Source organism: Gobius niger, assembly GCF_951799975.1.
Source record: "Gobius niger genome assembly, chromosome: 7".
In the NCBI taxonomy this organism is placed as follows: Eukaryota; Metazoa; Chordata; class Actinopteri; order Gobiiformes; family Gobiidae; genus Gobius; species Gobius niger.
The window spans coordinates 23,989,756-24,009,907 of record NC_136858.1 but is presented as its reverse complement, the minus strand read 5'-3'; the positions used below and the strand labels follow the sequence as shown (position 1 = coordinate 24,009,907).

Here is a 20,152-nt window from a genome sequence, read left to right as displayed (position 1 = left end):
CCTAATAGGGTTACGTTTGACGTCCTTGTAACAGTGTAAAGACCATTTGATTCACACAATCATTTCATGGCATATGAAAACAAAGGGAACATGCATTTTTAGCAAAGGATTGAACGATGAAATCACATAGTTTCTTTATCTCAGCAACTAGTCAGTATGAATTTTGTTCCTCAGAGCAGTCTGTTCTCAGCCTATAGCATCGTCCCTATCTTGTCTCAGGTCCTGACTCTCACCTGTCATTCAGATAAGCCCTCACAGAGCATTACAAGAACATGTTTTTCCCCTTCTGTTCAAAGCTCAAATCTGTTACCACTCCAGTAATGGAAAATTGTCTCTCCGTCTCCTACCGTGACAGGCCTTAGTGGTTGATAGAATTCATCATGTTCTGCCATCTTGGGATTTTTGCTTTGTCGTGGTGCATAGAAAGGCCAATTTAATATCAGGCTCTGCCCTGAAAAAACGCAGTACTCCATCATAACTCAGTGTTAAAACTGGACCTGCCGGACCGTTTTCTTTCTGGAGTCACTGCAAACTGACAATGTATTATTTTGTAATACATAACAGAAAATTGAAAACTTAACTAAAATAAAGAAATATAGGAATAACTATATAGAAGATTAGACATTTTTCAATAAGTGCTAAATCCATTGTGCAATGTTACAGCAGGGCGATATCCTACAATTTAAATCATATACAAGAGAAATACCATGATAACTATATATTTGGTGATATATAAAACACAAAATATGGGGCAAATTAATCTGAAGCTATTTTATTATTTTCTTAAATGGCTTTAAAAAGAACAGCAACCAAAGTGCTCTTTGGGACCTTCAATGCTGCAGCATTTTTTCTGTAGCCTTCCCCAGATCTGTGCCTTGATACAAACCTGTCTCTCAGTCTACAGACAGTTCCTTTGACTTCTGGGCCTGGTTTCTGCTCTGACATGCACTGTCAGCTGTGGGACCTTATAGAGAGGTGTGTGTCTTTCCAAATCAAGTCCAATCCATTTCATTTACCTCAGGTGGACTCTGGTCAGTTTGAAGAAACATCTCAAGGACGAGGCTCCTGAGCTCAGTTCTGAGTGTCATAGCAAAGAGTGTGAGAGTTTTATTTTTAATACATCTGTAAAGCATTCTAAGACACTTTTTTCACTTTGCCATTATGGGACATTGTTTGTAGACAAAACAAAATGTGGGAAAAGTGTGGGGGTAGACTTTCCCTCTCCACTGTATGTTTGTCTACTCTCTTCTAGTTGTAATAAACATGTTTGTGCTATAACCATGACTGGCATGAAATGTATGCATTATGTAAGCTGTTCTGTAATTATTTATCAAAATAATCATACTTAAATACTGTCAAAGTGTGCATTACGTTTAATTGTGCATAGAAGATATATATTACTACAGCAGAGCTTAGATTTCCTTTATATAATGACTTGTATCATCCAGTGCGGAGATGTTATCAATCATAGTGTTGGCGTAGCTTTGTGAGCTTGCTGCTGTCAAGAAAAAAAAACTTTCTCTTCATGTCACTGCTGCTGTGTTATTGATGATGGGGCATTTCAAATGAATACCCTGCTCCAGAAGACACCTCCACTCCAAAAGTAGCTGATGCTGAGGTGGCTATTATTATACAGTTCAAAACGGGTCGACCAGAATTTCGTCCCTCAGCATTGTCTGCCCTCTCGTCCATGTGGCCCTAGGCAAATTCAATCAGATCGTGTAGATATATTGTGAAGCCTCTTCCTGGCTTTGATATGTAAGACTGAGATGGACACATGATGCAAATTACTTAATAAATGTTTAATGCTTCTTCCCAGGTACCTACTGTGAGACTGAGATCAATGAGTGCGACTCCAGTCCCTGTCAACACAATGGCGCTTGCTCGGATTTGGTGGGACGCTACACATGCAAATGTCCTACAGGTATAAGTACTATAGACAATGTTTACAAAGTCATGCATATGCAACGCCTCTCTTTCTACTAATTCCCTCCTGCGGATGCCACCGTAAACCATCTGTCTCCTTTTTCAACTGTGATTAGTTTTACTTTGGCATTGATTTTTCTTTCTGGTGAAATCTCAATTTATATCAATTGGGGAGTAGCAATAGGAGCACAATGAATTGCTGGATTTTGCCATATAGGCCTTTGTCTGAGTGCACTCCTGTGAGAGGACCTGTTCAAGCGGACCTACCAGTGGGTCTGTCAGTTTGCATGTTTGATTGACAGCTTAGGAAAACCACAGTCTTTTGCCAGTTCAAAATGGTGCAAATATTTTACTTGGAAGGGCTCATTAATATACATTTTCAGTAATTGCTTATTGTGCCTCGCCGGCTGAGTCTAAATTTACATTCATGGATGGAGGTCCCACGAGCTCAGAGCTGTTGGCACAGCTCAGACTGTGTGTTTGGCGAATCCATCGCTCGCTTCCATGAGACCTCACTGTGAATCTACAGAATGAGACACAGTGGGAGAGGGTCCACATGATAATTTTACCCTGAAGGAAGTACAGCAATCATGATCACACTTGTTTGCTAATGCTTCATATTATGCCACACTAAATAATTCATTTGAAATTTTGGAAGTATTGCTTGCTTTTCTTCTTTGCTAAAAAGTTGACATGAAAAATTATTTATCAGTCTTCCCATGTTATAGTAAGGGTTAGGTCGTCCTCCAGCCTGGACCGGGGCAGACAGCCAGACGCCCTTGACAGGTTGCCAGTCTACCTCTAGGCTTATACACAGTATGAGGAAAAAAAAAAGGCTCCGTTGTTCCTAGAGGGAATTTAGAGTTTCCAGTTCAGTTAACCCGCACGTCTTTGAACTGGGCTAGAAAACTGGAGGATCGTCAGCCACATGGGAAAACTCACAAACTTTGAACCTAGCTTGCTGTTGTAATATGGACGCTACAGCACAGGCATATTAACAATTTAATATGTAATAATGACTGTAGATGTGTGGATGGTTGTTCAACATAATGTTTTTCTTTCTACGTTATCAAACTAATTGAGTAAAGGCAACTTTTCACGGCATCATAATTAATGGACATGTGCTTTATCTGCCTATTAGTTATTGAGTTAATTAATCTATGTACGCAGATGCTAAGCTCAATTAAACTTGAAAAACATAAGGCTCACCAGCATGTAACACCACTGCTACACCTGCTCTCGGAGCGAACTCCACACTGATATCTCTTACATGCCAGCTCGATGCTTTTCATTGGAGTGTCTTTGAGTGTGAGCCTTCCTGTGAGTTCCTTGAAGATTGCTTTAATCCCTGATCACGAATCCCTTATTCCCTGAATAAACTGCTACTATGTTCCCGCAGATCTATAGTAACAGTATTTCACAGGAAGGTAGGTCCTGGCGTCTGCCTTGTTACTAAATCTCAAGAGTTGTCTCACTGAACCAGAAGCTTTAGCACTGCCTTTTCTAATGTAATGTCAAATTATTTTATACACCTATTTTGTGTTTTATAATTTGTATACGGTAACATACCTTTTTTTCTGAGTGTACACAATGCCTGGACTCACCCTTCTCTGGATCAGAGGGGAGTAATCCATGTGTTAAGGTATTAAGTTATTATGGTATACTTATACTATCGATCCCTGTGGGGAACATTGTCCGCTGCATTAGACCCACCCAGAAGCAGTGGGCAGCCGCATGGTGCCCGGGGATCATCTTCAGATGTCAAGCCAAGCTAATGGTAGATAGATTTACCTGTCTGGAGAATTAACCTAAACCACTCCCTAATCAATCAATGCAAAAGAAAGACGTCCATATCCATGTAATATATATATTAGAATTTTCAAAAGACATCGTCATTTAATGGAATCCATTATGCTGAAAACAATGTGTGACTTAAACCAATAAATAAACAACAATTTTAACAATAACTGTCAAAATAATTGACTTGCAAGGCAATTTGAAGTGATTAAACAAGCTCTTTTGGGAATATGCTGGATTTGTTTAACATGCAAGAATAAAAAAAAGTTAAAATCTCCAAAAGTCAGATTAGTGGTGATGGTAATGGTGGCCCTTCTTTGTCTATAAAGAGCAGACCTTAAATGTAAATTATTATTTTCCCATGAATACTTTCCCATTGATGTATTTCAGGTTTTGAAGGAGAGAATTGCGAAGTGGACGTGGATGCTTGTGCTCTACCCAACAGCACATGCCCTGTAGAGACTGAGTGCCTGGATCTTTCTAATGGGCTTCAGTATATGTGCCGTATTCCATGTCCACCTAGCCTGAAGGTACAATACTGTAGCTGAATAAAATCACTGTTGCCTGCTCAGATTTCACATTGTGCACTTTATTATGTCTATTTAACTATAGCAACATAATATTCATAAAACTTACTTGTTGTGCAAGATTGACACCAAGTAATGATCGACAGCAGGGTAGTTATCTGGCACCGGCACTCTGCAATATGTTACTTTGCTCATGAAGTTGTCTTCAGTTACCCAGTTCACAGAAGAAGATGAAAACATATGCGGCTGTCTCAGTCTGGATGTGAAAACACATGTTTATCTTTTCACATAAGCATACATTGGATTCTTCAGTCTCATCCTTTCAGTGAATGTGGTAGCCAATCTTTCTACAACTAGCAGCTTGGTATTAAAAAATAAAAAACTGGAATTGTGTTTGAATGCTTGACAGCATTTGCTTAGGACCAAACAAAAGAACAAATTTAGAAGATTGAAAAGAGCTGCGCCACCTGACATGGATGAGTGCTGGTGCAGATATGGATTGCTTTATGCGTGGATGAATTGACCCCCTGTATTGAGTAAAAAGCAGCTAGCACAGCAGAACATAGATGCTCCTTCAGATGACAGATGGAGATGAAGGCTCACTGTGCAGAAAGCCTTGCATTGGCTGCTGTACAAAAATGCCATGATGTCTGCATTATACGCCTTCCCCACTAGCCCACTCCTTCCTCTGCCCTTTTGTTTCTCCCGCTCTAAGCATGAAGCATACATTGTCTGATCTCTGGCAGATCCCACGTGTAGCTAGACCTTATTGTGAAACACCATGCAGGAGTTATAATTGTGTGTTGTGTGGCTTTGTGCCATGGCAAGGGCAAAATATGGAGCAACATACGAATAATGCCTGGACTGATAGGCGTAACATAGGCATACTATGTACCAAAAGTGGCTTGTGGGATTTTTTTGGCATCAATTGATCAAAATAATTGAGTGAAAGTAAGAAAAATGTACAATTATGAAAATTTAATAAACCCCTTTTTTTTTTTTTTTAATAGGGACAGCACATACTAATGCAACATTTGCAATTTAGATATGCCAGATTATAGCAAAATGCTGGTTTCCATATGTAGAGATAAAACAACAACAAAACTAATGCAAGAAGACTATATATACTGTGTCTGTGCCCTGCTTATTTATTTGGTTTATTTGGTAGGGAAAGATGCAAAAGACAAACTGTAACATAAGTCTGATGTATGTTTCATAGTGCTTACAGCAGAAGCTAATTTGCAGCACATGTCCCTAGATGGGTTTACAAAAACAGGTAAAAGGTACCAAACATGTTTAAAGGGGATGAGAAGACAATGACATTTACAGACACTGAAATGTACATACAAAAGAAGACAGGGACACAACACTAAACATGAGTACAAGTATCTGAGTATCTGAGTATCTGATTATCTGCGGCTACCGGTGCAGACGGCTCCTCTGATGGTGTTTCCTCACCTTGTTTATTTTTACCCAGCCTTATGTGTCTTATGTTCTTCCTTTTTATTCTGTTGTGCGTGTACAAGAAGGGTGTGTGTGTAGAGGGTGGGGGGTGAAAGTGTGGGTGTGTGAGTGTATGTGACCATTGTGATATCTGTAAATACTGGGAGTTCTGGCCATGAATGTTTTTAAATATTGAATTCTGTAAAGCACTTTGTATTAAAAGCTACAATATTTCTTTGCAGCCTTGTGCCAATGGAGGGCGCTGCGTGTTGAACGATGCCAGTAGCTACACCTGCGTCTGCACACCTGGCTGGTCCGGTCAGAACTGCCGCATAAATGTCAATGACTGTGTTCAACACTGGTGTCAGAATGGAGGCACTTGTGTGGATGAGATTGATGGCTATAGGTACGTGTTAAATTCATGATTGTCTTCAGGCCATTCGAGCAGCTCTCTGTGAATGATTGGAGAAGCCGTGACATTTACTGTTCCTTTCCTTAAGGGTTGAAAGAATTCCAGTACTATAATAAGTAATTCTGTTTAAACTGTTGCCAGATGCCTCTGTCCCAAAGGATACACGGGTCGCTACTGTGAAGAAGACATTGATTTGTGTGTTGGCCATGGCTGCTCTGAACATGGTGTATGCGTGGATGGCCGGTCTAACTTCACCTGCCGCTGTGTGCATGGATATGAAGGTCCACTGTGTGAACTGGAGACAGATGAGTGCCGCAGCTCGCCATGTGCTGCTGGAGCCACCTGTGTGGACCTAATCAGTGATTATCAGTGTCACTGTCCCCCCGGGTTTCAGGGTACGCGATCTGATCTGTGCACGCTATTTATAGGGCTCCCACTGTGGCCTACAATACAAACGCATGCTATTGGAATGTGTTGGATTTGGGATGGATTTCTTGAGGTCTAAATTCTGGATTATTTCATTTGATGGAATTACAAACACTCACACTCAAATACTCACATATTTGAATTACTTTATTTGACTAAGATACAGTTTTTGGAGTTTTGCTCGGTATTGCAGCGCAGTTAAATCATTTGAAACAATTTGTAACAACCTGTTAATTTAAGGGTTGCTGCTGTGCCTCTGGAGGTAATCAAGGATTCACTGATTTAAGACTTTGGGTGTCATTTTCTAAGCGTTAACTCGTGCGCACTTTTTACTAATCCAGCATTCTCTCATTTCCAATTCAGATTTGGGGCTTTAATACTGTAATAGAGGCAATTTGAAATGATAAAATTAGGTGCAACAGGCCGACAAATAGTTATATGCTATTTTCCAGCTTGCACTCTACTTGAAGCATTTTGGGTGACTTGTGTCATGTGAAAAGAGCTTTATAAATAAGCTTCATTTCCAAATGACCCCCTTAGTTATATTAATTGCATAAAGGAAATCTTTGACAATAAATGTATTTTCAAGTTGTCACAATCTCAAGTTCATAGTCGGGGAAATGAAGGTGACTTGCTCTACCAGTAGGTGCCTGTTTATGAACTCATAATATTACAACCGCAGGGGCAAAGAGAGCAGCACTCTCTCAGAAAACCAGGTCTGAAATATCGCCTGGGGCCAGACCTGGCAGGGCTTTAAATTTCTCTGTAAAATCCTAAATCAATTCCATATCAAAACCTAGCCTTGAGGAAATATTCTTAAATTGAAGCTTCATTCATCTATGCATGCATACAAGCTCAAGCAGGCTCAACAAATAACCACTGAGGCAGGCAAAACTGTAGTCCCATGTTTTTGCATCCTGTCAAAAAATGTCCCTTGTAGCATTCTATTTAAAACTCCCACTTATGTGATGACAGGAAAGTTTTTGTTGTTTGAAGGAAGTAATGTTTATTTATAAGCCTATCATTGACAATGAAATGTTTTTTGGCTTGAGAGGATCTATTTAGCACTGGCCCAATAACATCAGACCTGTTTGTTTGCCTCTTATCCTACAGGGAGGATTTGTTCGGAGAATGTAAATGATTGTTGGTCACAGCCTTGTCTGAATGGAGGATTCTGTGTGGATCTGATAAATGACTACACTTGTCATTGTCCTCTCGGTGAGTACAAAGCACTTATGTATCATTCAGGCTGTTTACCTAAATACCAGCTCATTATTTTCCTCTGCATGGAAGGAGTGCATAAGGCCTGGTCATACAATTCATTTATGATTCAATTCATGTTTAACAAATTCTGGCAAAACAGTCCTTCACAAACTTTCTTTCATCGCAAGTGGAGAGGGTGATGACTCAAAATGAAAGACAATGTGTATTCTCTCTGTGCCAATACATACAGTTGTGTGAAGTATAGAAAAGTATACAGATACAAAAAATGACAGACTCCTGTACCATTTCTGTGTGATTTGGTGTGAAACTCAAGCAAAGCTGACAGAACACTTATCTAATTGAATCCTCCACAAGAAGATAAAAAGGCCAAAAGCACCTGCCTATAAATCTGTCACTAAAATCCACGGCATAATGGAAGCTTTAGTGACACATTGGAGCTCTGTTTTTACCCAAAATCTAATTTGAGACGAAAGCCTTGCTATAATGTTGTAAAAGCACCACCTAAAAGCTCTGAACCGGTGTTGTGTCTGTGTTTGAAGACAGTAAATGCATGAACTTGACCTATGTTTTACTGTCAAGTGCAGGTAAATTCTATCACTGAATGGCTCTAAAATACAATGAATGGTATGTGATGGAGCACAGCCACATTTAGTTTCATTTCAAATCACGTCCACATAAACACTTTTTAAAGAATAACTTGCACGTTTCTCTTTGCAGAACCTATTACAATTTTGGCACCACGTCATGAGTGTGCACTGTGTCAACACGTGTTCGTCAGGCGGGTTTAATTTTCAAATATTTGTGCTTTTGTTGATTGTGGCTGTTTACCTCTGAATGTGACATTGGGCTTGTCATGCCAAGTGCTGCCTGCCACATCTGAACGTGTGCAATCAAGTAGTGATTAAGTATTTTTACCAGAGGCTATCTGCCACTCAAATCAGCTGCACACTGCGGACTGATAATGTCCCCAATGTTATTTTTGCATCTGAAGTCACAAAATGGCTGATGCATAAATGAAGAAAGCTGTCATTCAAGGACAAACTGTTTGTCAAATTTTGGGTGAGTCATCAACATTGTACATCAGTATTTGGCCAATCTTTGAAGTAAAATGCACATTTACATCCAAGTACAGATTTTCTTTAGCGCTTTCATAACAACAGAGTTGATATGAAGATGACAACACTAACGACAAGCTGTAATATGTGGTCCACTGGTGAGGCTTGGGCTTCTTATAATGGTACTTCTTTAATTTACTATTCCAATTAGAAACATCATTTTTCATTGTTATTTTTATATACAGTGCCTCTCGTAAGTATTCATACACCTTGAGCTTTGGCACATTTTGTCATGTTTACAACCCTAAACATAAAGATTTTATTTTTATTTTTTTACTGAACGTTCACACACAAGTAACAGACAACTTTGAAGTGAAAGCAAAATGATACATGATTCTGTTATTTTTTTTTAAAATAGAAAAGTGAAAAGTGGGGCTTGTACAGCATTTTCTGAGTGCATTAAATTGCCTTTAAAACATTCCTAATGACTCCAGAATGTTCACACCTTGGCCCAACGGTTAAATAGAGGCCACCTGTGTGTAATCTACTCTCAGTATAATTTCAGCTGTTCTTTTAGGCCCTCAGAGCTATGGTCGGAGTGTGTTGGTCACTGAACAACATCATGAAGGTCAAGGAGCTCAGGGATAAAGCTGTGGAGAAGTTTAAAGCAGCATTAAGTTATACAAAGATTTCCCAAGATTTAAACATCTCACGGAGCACTGTTCAATCCATCATTCAGAAATGGAAAGAGTAAAGCACCACTGCAGACTTACCAAGACACGGCTGTTCACGTAAACTAACAAACTGAACAAGGAGAGCACTGGTAAGAAATGCAACCAAGTGCCCCAAGATAGCTCTGGAGGAGTTGTGAAGTCCTGCCGCTGAGCTCGGGGAATCTGTACATGGGACAACTATAAGTTGTACTCTACACAAATCTGGCCTTCATGGACGAGTGGAAGAAGAAAGCCATTATTGAAAGGAGGCCATAAGAAATCCCGTTTGAAGTTTGCTAGAAGTCATATGGAGGACACAGCTCCATGTGGAAGAAGGAGCTTTGGTCAGATGAGACAAAAATGTAACTTTTTGGCCCAAATGCAAAACGTTATGTATGGAGCAAACCTAACACTGCTCATCGTCCTGAGTGCACCATCCCCAGTGTCAAATATACGGGGGGAGGGGGGGGGGGGGCATCATGCTGTGGGGCTGCTTTTCCTCAGCGGGGACTGGGGAGACTGTAAGAATAGTTGGGAAGATGGATGGAGCCAAATACAGGGACATTTTGGAGGAAAACCTGCTGGAGTCAGCAAGAGAACTGAGGCTGGGGCGGAGATTCACCTTCCAGCAGGACAATGACCCTAAATACAAAGATAAATCTACAATGGAATGGTTTAGAAAAAACATATGATTGTGTTAGACTGGCCCAGTCAAAGTCCTGACCTAAATCCTATTGAAAATCTGTGGAATAATCTGAAAACTGCTGTTCACATACGCTCTCCTCCTAATGTGACAGAACTTGAGTTGTTTTTTAAAGAGGAATGGGCTAAAATGTCAGTCTCTACATGTGCAAATCTTGTAGAGTCAGACCCCAAAAGACTTGCTGCTGTTATTGCAGCAAAAGGGGGTTCCACAAAGTATTCATTCATGCTGTATGAATACTTATGCAAGCCCCACTTTTCACTTTTCTATTTTTTGAAAAATAACAGAATCATGTATCATTTCGCTTTCACTCCACAGTTGTCTGTTACTTGTGTGTGAACGTTCAGTAAAAAAATCAAAATAAAATCTTTATGTTTAGGGTTGTAAACATGACAAAATGTGCAAAAGTTCAAGGTGTATGAATACTTTCGAGAGGCACTGTATAACTTTATTATATTGCATTAACAAACATCCCATTTTAACATTGCGTTAGTCCAAGTTTAGGTTTATTTTTAGCCTTATCTTTAACTCTGGTTTTGGTTTTGTTCTGCCCCTGATCGTGCTGTAAAGAAGGCCAAATATCTTATGAAGTGGTAACTGGTGTGAAAAGCAAACCACTGAGCTTCATGTACTGAAAGTATTTAAAGCCCTGGCATTACATGGGAACATAACCATAGGACGACAAGCTGTGATCCAAACAAGAATAATTTCTCTCTGTCCATAAAACACTTTTAGTTCAGCTGTTACATACAATGTAAAATACTGCATTTGTCCACAGATTATTTTGAATTTAAGCACAGAATTGGGCAACTAATCTGAAACTATGATTAAAACAATTTAGTAGCACCAGTCATTTTACCTGACTTTAGTAGACTTTAGTGTTTCTTTTTATTTTCAGTATAAATATAGAAAGAATTGTTCCATAGGAAATCCTCGGGATCCACTGATAATCTTCACACGACCCACATTTGGGTCGCAACCCGCCAGCTGAGAATCACTGATTTAAAGCATACTGAAAAAACCGGAAGGAAATGTCTTCAAATATAGTGTTTTGACAATGTTTTCACTATACATATTGAAAAAAAAAAGATGCCATTTTATGACCTGACCAACAAGAGTTTCCAATGACATCACGCCGAAGAAGAATTATGCAGTACTACAACAATCTACTCAGGATGAAAATGAAAGACAACTGATTGACAGTGGCATTTCTATGTACTCGTTATCATTGCTCAAGAAGATAACAGTTAAAACACAGCCCCAGAGAGAACACGTGTATGGGATTTAACCAGCACACGTGTATGTGATTTAACCAGCAAATGTGGCACAGACGTTGCAGCGCTGTCTGTCGAGCTACAGCTGGATTTACTAAAGGTCTGCTTCACTCTTCAGACTAAATTAACACATCAAAGAGGAAACAGAAAACCTTTCTCTGTGATTTTTACAGTTTGTCATGTCAACAAAGCCTCAGTCTGAGTCAGTGTTTAAGCTGCTCAAGACATTAGCATGCTACCGGTTAGCAACTGTCAACCATTGAGAGTTGATTCAATAAACTGTCAATGGATCAACACGACAAACACATGTGTGGCTCACATCTATGAACACTGAGGACGGTAACAGCTCAGCTCTGACCTGTCACATGTTGTATCCAAGGCTAGATATTTGTAGTGTGGTTCAGAGCTTTCTCTTGGAGAGGACAGAGCTGAGCTGTAGAGGCCAAATGCTAACAGCATGCTAATGTCTTGAGCAGCTTAAACACTGACTCACTGGTTTCTTCACATAAAACGTGGGCTTTCTTGTTGCCTGCTGTAGTACTGCATAATTCTACTTCGGTATTCAAAATGGCCGCCATAACAACAAAAGTCACATAACTGAAAAGCATGTATACAGTTACAGTGTATATCCTGCCTGTAGTGGCATATTGTTGGCTGTCAACATAAACATGAACGTAAAGATTTAGATTGCCAATCCATTTATTGTAAATAGACGGATATGGGAAAATGACGAACAAAAGAATAACAACTTACAGAATATGGATCGTTTGTTTCTTGTGAGCATGGTCAAAACTGTGCTCCAGCAGCGCCACACCTGCAACTAATTGCCATTCCTGTTGTAACTAACGGGCCACGCCCAGAGAGCCCCCAAACAGCTCCACCCCACTGCCCTTACATTCAAGAACTACACTGAACTTGCTGATACATCAGGGGATCGATTTAACATATAGTAGGGTCATATACCTCTATGATGAAGCACAAAGCACAGTTAGGCTTTTTGCCAGTCTTTTGCGTAGAGTCTGCAGGATGTGTCTGAAAAAAGAGAGTCCCATTCGGAGATGGTGACACAGTAAATGTGACATTCCTTCATGCAACATTAACCTGGGAGTGAATCGCATGCACAATTGGTTATTAAACACTTCCGAAACACTCTGTTGGAGGCAATAGCTGTCCATTAACTAGTCAAGGTAATACATTACAGGAGTGGAAAAGGGTAGTTGGAAGGTCATCAAACACCCAGATAGATGTGTTGATGTAAAGTGAACTGCGCCGGGAAGAGGTGGGTTATAAAGTATGAAGCCTTAGTGTAATTGATAATCTGGGTAATCTAAATAGTGTCTGTTTGTGTGGACGTGAAGTGATAAAGGACTACGGTGCAGGGGCAGAGTTTGCAGGCGCTAAATAGAACACATTTATTTGATGGAGATGGCACATTAGAGGTAAATGTTTTCTGGAGTGAGATATGAAACAGAGGTGAGAAGTATTACCAAACAGTGTTATCAATTTCCGAGAATTCTGTAGAAGTCATAGCTATGTTGTAAATATATCCAGGAATTCTACCCTCCATAATTGCACAATGCTTTTTCACTCTACACAAGAAATGCAAGGGGAGTCTTATATTTGCTTGGCATATATTAAAAATGCAGCACAATATAATACAAGTACTTTTATGTCTTTATCTATACTAAACTATACAAAATCGAATTTTAATTCTAAATGATGTGCAAATGAATACTGCTTACCGAGCATCATTGGCTAAAATTGCACTGGGATTTGCATGTTGTTAAAGGAATGTCCTTATGTGTAGAATGAGCCCAGACCTGTTCACCACAACTGCCTCTAAAATCCCGCACTGTCAGTTTGTGACGTCATGCACAAGATTAATATAGAACCTGCAGTTACGCGTAAGACCTGAGGTGGCAGTAGTGAGTATAAAAATGACCAACTTGCATCTAGTCCATTTAACTTAAAGGCCCTGTACTAATTTTTTACTAGTCGTGAAATGAAATATGTTTTGTTCTCCTTCAGTATATTGAATATGCAGTGGTTTGTGAAAAATGACTATCCATGCAAAGTCATAATTTTTTGACCGATTGTAAGCTTGCATTTGTTTCATCAATAACCACAACTTCAATGATTACCTTGAGCATAACCTGAGAGGGGATTGAATAAAACAACAATGTACTTCGCCATTGCTGTAGTACCTCCGCTAGTCCCCCATTGAAAAGCATTGGACTTTAGACACGTTAAAAACAACTTTAACGCCTGGTTTCTATTTTGAAACCCTAGACTAGGCTAGATATTCTTCCCACGATAACGCTGGGTTAGTCACAATTAAAGCAACCAGGCTGGTTTTCATAAGAAGAATTTTAGAAATCTCGTACTTATTGAGGGTCGGACTGTTAGCATTGGAGCTGCGCGAGCTACATGTCACGCAAGGGCCGAGTCTACAGTGAAGATCCCGCCCTGATGCCCTTTGTAGGCACATGCTTCGTCAGAGCCGGGGAGGGGGAGTCTGTAAATCCGCCATGATTTCCCCCTCGAACGTGGTCATTGTGGTAAACAGGGAGGAGTGAGCAGAAGCTGTCCATTATATATAGGGTCTGTGGTAGGGACAGTGCATATTAATGAACACACCACACCCTCAAACACACTCTCATTCATCCTGGCCTATTGTACATTTTTTTAGTGGTAGGGGAAACCGGACGAATCCCGGGACCTTCAAGCTGAGAATCATGAGCGCTAACCACTGCGCCACTGTGCCGCATTGCAAAAACTGTGGGCGTTGTGTTGGTTCCCTCACATGATGTCCTTGAAACATTTATTTTAAGCCCGTACTGTTCATCTTTATTTGTACACACATGTAAGGAGCACCGGCTCATCTGTGTGTGCTTTATTTACAACAATAGATATTGACATGGGTATCTATCAGTGACATGCAGGCTTGGGTTTGGTGGAGCAGATAAATGTGATATAGATCATTTTGGTATAGGGTCGGTCTCTGTCAATGATTCACTCAATTAGCATACTGCGCTTCAGGTAGATTGCCGAGGGGAAAAATCAATACGCTCATTAATCTGCTAAAGAAAAGGTGTCTTTACCTAATATAACATCCAGCCTCATAAACATTTGTTACACAGTATGTCCCACAAGCACATTTTATACGGGAGGTTGGGCATATGTTGCGTTGCTAAGTAGAAGAGGCAAATGCAATCTGTATTTATGACGTTATAATATATTTCAAAATGAACTAAAACCTGTGCAAAGGAAAAAAATAAAAACACTAAAGAAACAAAAGTAAATAAAATAAAATAAAAAATGGGCTGAAACCAAAACAGACATATGGTATTTACATTTTAACCAAACAACAATAGTTATCAATGACTAAACATGGCATAGTTCAGTGGCATCACAAAATAGCAGTAATACTGTAATATCAAATATTTATAAAATGTGTGTCATGTCTTCTACTTTCAGGATTTAAGGGGAAGGATTGCTCTGTGGACATTGACCTGTGCTCCTTTGGGATATGCAGTGAACACACATTAATGTGCACTGAGACCAGGGATGGTCACAGTGTTTCCTGTGTGTGTGAGAGAGGTAAGGCACATGTTAAGACACTGTTACACAGGTGCAACAGAACAATGAGGACATTTTACAATATCCGTCTCTCTTATTCAGTGTTTTCTTCGCTTAATGCCCTCTTATTTTGTTATGATAAATAATATATACAGAATTAAAATAACTTTTCTTTCTAAGTTCAGATAAAAAAAAGTGTGAATGTATTAGGCTGACATTCGCTTAGGCTCGTCATTGTCAAATTAACAGATAAAACTGTCAAATACAATGTCCCAAAATAGCCTTTGCTGCAACATTCAAAATGAATGTTGTGCCTGTTCCCTCATTGTGAAACAAGCTTTTGATGCAAGACTGTTTAATTCCTGCACTTCACTAGCAAGTTAATGTTGCACTCTTGTAAGATTTGCGCCAATATTCAAGCTGCCCAACACCCCCCCTCCCTGCAGCTTGTCCTCTAAATGATTGGCTATTATATACAAGTTGGTGTAACTCAATCAAAATCAGTAACTTCATTACTCTTGCTACACTTCTACTGAGTGCATGTCAGAGTGAGGGATAGTGACTGATTCTCGATGTAAATGAGAGGGACCTGCAGCGCGCCGCTTTAGCCCGATCACTTCTCAAGGGCAAACTGTGATGCCTCTATACGGAGATGTTTCATGTCGGCAGTCCATGGCATGCACATTATCTAATGGCTGCCGGCGTAATGTGATGCAAAACATGTTACTCACACACCCACCAAGTGCAGCCATCGATTTGACCTAGTATTTAGTGACCACACACTAAATCAAATTTAGAGTTCGGGAAGGTATCATTCATGTTAACTGTGTCATTTCACATATGCACAGCAGTCGTGTATCGATTTAAAGATGTATTTCTGTCATCCTTACAGATTATTATGTTGTTTTTTTTGCCAAGAGTTTTATGCTATTCTATCTTCTATCTATTTTTATTCTATCTAATTGATAAATTAAATTGTGATCGTGAACCTATTATTTCTTTTTTAGATGTGTTTAACATTGTGATCTCGGGGCACACAAATAACGCTCCAATAATGTCGCTTCACAAAACAAACACTAACATGGTTTATAGTCATTAAGCTTTATTTTCTCTTCCTATTTTACATTTCCTTTCTTGCCAAATTGAAAAACAGTGAGAATTTAAGTATTACGTTCGAATCAGAACGCTAATGATCCCATAAGCCATAAACTGTCTGCATGTTGCCAGTGAGCTCTTTAAATCAATATTAGCCTTTGTGTGTAAAAAATCAAACTGATTGTAATTGGCACACGGACAAAATCGAGCCAAAGGAACCAAATAACTTTCTCTTTTTCTGTCGTATGCATGCTGTAGGGTTCAGTGGGTCGTTCTGTGAAGTAAATCTCGACGAGTGTGAATCGAAGCCCTGCCAGAACGGAGGTATTTGTGCGGACGGCATCGACCAGTATCAATGTCTCTGTCCGAAGGGTACGTTTAATGTAGTACTTAAGATTATAGAGCATGCCCAAAATCCACACACCAATGAAGCATAACATTTTGAACCCTGGTGGTGATACTAATGCATGTATTATCAACACCTACCTAGTGTGGAGCCTGGTATTATAAATGACAAAGCTTAGTAGTTTGATTAGGTTCATTAGGTCTTCTGATACTGATGATAATGAAATACTCACAGCCAGAATATCATTACAATTCATAGTGCAAGTCATGTCTATCAGAACCAGCAGTAACCTTTTTGAAATAACACACTGGTCAGCCTCACCCATCCATATCAATTGTCAGTTCACGTGTAACATAGAGTAGATGCTGACCACTGCAGAAGATCTGAGTCGCTAAGTGGTCCATGTTCTGATCTTTTGATCTATCCATCACAATCTGGCTGTTGTCAAACTCTCTCAGATCAATCTCTTGCGCTTGTTTTCTTTCCATTTTGAAATAGTGTCTTGTGACCACACATACGGGACAAAATACTGGATCTGCATTATTGCCTAATGGTTATAATAATATGTCTGATTATTTACGTCCAAGTTAATCTTTAAACCTTTACCTCTTACCCTCCGCCTTAACCGAGTGCATTTTCTCCTTCTCTGTCATCTTTACCCAAATCTGAAATCTGAATCATGACTGGCGCTTATAGCCTATAGGCCAGAGTAAAGCCAAGACATATAAAACAGATCTAAATGCATTCTTTTCCTCACATTGTTGCTGCAATGTCATGACTTTTTTTCACATTCTTTGTCATCTCATGTTTTTGTCACATTTTTGTTGTCGTTTTTTTGTCACATTTTTGTTGTTTTTTGTTTGTTTTTTGTTGTTGTTTTTATAGTTTTTTTTTAGTTTTTTTGTTGCATTTTTGTTGCATTTTTATTTTTTTTTGTCACATTTTTATTGTTTTTTATTGTCACGTTATTGTTTTTCCTGTTGTTTTTTGTCACATTTTTGTTTCTTTTTCGTCACATTTTTGTTGCCTTTTTGTTGCTTTTAGATTTGGGTGATGCCAAACTGGAGAAAATGTGCTTGGTTCAGGTGCGAATTAAGAGTTGGAACACTTCGAGGTCCACACACAGGAAGTCAAATGTTGCTGATTCGCTGAATACGAGGCGCTGAACAGGAACTCTTTTCTATGAACACGTTACGACTCAAATTAGTGATCTGTGAATACTTGCGGTTCATGTTAGCAAATATTTATTTTATGTTACTCCAATGTGGCTTCGCAGCTGAATGCCTCGTAACCTAACAAGTTGTTACTCACAAGATTAGATTTATGGAGGAATAAATTTAAGCATTTTCCCAATAATTTCGTGCTCCAATTGACACCTTACCTGTGAGACATACCTCTGATTAAACCGTGATTGCGGGTGAAGTCTGTTATGCATTTTTAATGAAGTCAGGATAATTGTCAAATTTTATGACATGGAGAGAGGGGGAAATTGGTTCCATGGTCAGTTTGAGAAATGATGAGAATTTGACCTGCACCGATGCCGCTGATGGCCAGGCATTAGTCATGGGCCTCCTGTAGCCGCCGTGTGTGACAGAGCTAATGATAGTCATTTTGTAGCGTGACCATGCAGTGGAATATATTTATGAGGGCCTAAAATGTCTGAAAATTGGCATCCTTTACTTTTCCTTGATGGCTTTAACTTGATGACATTAAAATGCATAGGACTTGGTATTATAACATATAATACTCAGTGGCTTAGGCGGTAGAAAACAATAATAATGATAATAATTGAATAATAATAATAATAATAGTTCATCCATCAAGTTGTTGTTGTTGTTATTATTATTACTAATTCATCATTTGAATGTTCTACAACACGAGTAGCAACACACTGTAGCACCGTACAGCCAGAGCAGCTTGTTCACACTACATGTTATTTTATTCACTGCACAATAGGTTTCGGAGGATTGAAGTGTGAAATCAACTTTGATGAATGTGTCTATGGATACTGTGCCAATAACTCCACATGTATTGACCTGGCTGCAGACTATGAGTGCGTCTGTCCTCCGGGTTACATCGGTGAGTTATCTGTGTCATCAACAGTTTCATCGTTTGGACTTGAGTCTAGTGAAGATTAATGGCCCCGTGTTCATCTAAATACAACAGACTAAATAGATATAAATTAGGGCTGCAGAATACACTGCAAATTGATCGTACTCAATATTGACAAATACTCTGCTAGACACTAAATATATTGAAATCACATTATAGTGTTTCATCTGACAGAAGAAATACTGTGTTATGGTAAATGTCTGGTGTGGTGTATCTAATATAGACTCAATTAAAGTGAACATAAAAAAAATGCACTGGATTGGATGTGCTTTTCTCGTGACTCAATCATGGATAGCCGGACTACTAGGGGTACGCAAACACTTATGGGAGGTACATGGGATTACAGTGCAAAAGTAAAAATAATAATAATAATAATAGGTACTGAATTCTCATGAATACTCATTTTAAAGGAAAGTTTTTGGAGAGTATTTCTTTCTTTTTCGTTTTTAGATTAAAAAGATAATGGAATACCACATAGACTCTACTGTCTACTTCTCGAGGCTGCAAAATGATCGTGGTAGAATGAGTGTCTAACTTAATCTAGTCCCGACATGTCACCCTCGCTGGCTCTATTACTGAGACGTATACACTCCACTGGCCATCTTTCTACTCCATCACATGAATCGTCATTACTTTCTGTAGTCTCTGGATGAGGAGCTAATCTAATAGCTGTGGGATCTTGTTTCTCATTTGTATTAGTCCTACTGTGCTCATTTAACATCTTTATTCACCTCTCAGGTAAAAATTGCTCGACAGCTGTCTCTGGATGTGCAGCGGATGGCGAGTACTGTAAAAATGGAGCGATGTGTTCACACAACTCTGTCGGGGAAATGCACTGCATCTGCCCTCCAGGTGATTTTACTTAAAGGTGCATTATACAACTTTTTGTGCGTAAAAAAGTTGGCATTTGTGCATGTTTGACCTTGTAGTGACCCGTCGGCTGTGTGAGTGATCAGCATGGCGCCTTAACGTTCACTCACCGTGGTTTCTACAACGCTCCAGAATCAATTGTTTTGTAGGTTTTCTGGTGAGAGGGTCCGTCAGCAGTGAAAACCTTCCAAACAGCTGATCCGCGAGCGTCCTTGAGATCACCGTGATGGAAAGTAAAGGCGCCATGCTGATCACTCATACAGCCGCTGGGTCACTACAAGGTAAACTATCAACATCAACTTTTTTTTTTACATAAAAAGTTGCATAATTTACCTTTAAGGACTTTTATTTCATTTGACCTTTATATTATGTATATACTAGATAGAAGCAGGGAAGTATTCTTAAAAATAGACTATAGAGATATAAATAAAGGTCAGGCATTATTATTTTTTACCAGTAAGTTAGGAACATGTAATATTTTGGAACGTCTAAATAAGTAAGCAAAGATTTCACCCTGTAAGTGGGCTTTTTTTTTGTTTTTTTTGTTTTTTAAACCAGAGCCATATTGTTGTAACTCCATGTCATGATTCATTTTGAAAACAGCGGCTCTTGTATGTTCTTTCAGTTCTTTCAAAAACTGTCAGGACGCG

General features: G+C 39.2%; 1 protein-coding gene across 1 annotated transcript in view; it reads left to right on the top strand.

The window, feature by feature from the left end:
- eys (eyes shut homolog) overlaps positions 1-20,152 on the top strand; it is a gene marked incomplete at its 5' end in the record, with an annotated part of 148,796 nt that overhangs the window by 14,935 nt on the left and 113,709 nt on the right. The window contains 7 exons of the mRNA XM_079559411.1: positions 1,820-1,924; positions 4,114-4,253; positions 5,936-6,099; positions 6,247-6,500; positions 7,645-7,749; positions 14,978-15,100; positions 16,433-16,546. Coding sequence (XP_079415537.1) covers positions 1,820-1,924; positions 4,114-4,253; positions 5,936-6,099; positions 6,247-6,500; positions 7,645-7,749; positions 14,978-15,100; positions 16,433-16,546 — 1,005 coding nt within the window. The remainder of the gene's footprint in view (positions 1-1,819; positions 1,925-4,113; positions 4,254-5,935; positions 6,100-6,246; positions 6,501-7,644; positions 7,750-14,977; positions 15,101-16,432; positions 16,547-20,152) is intronic.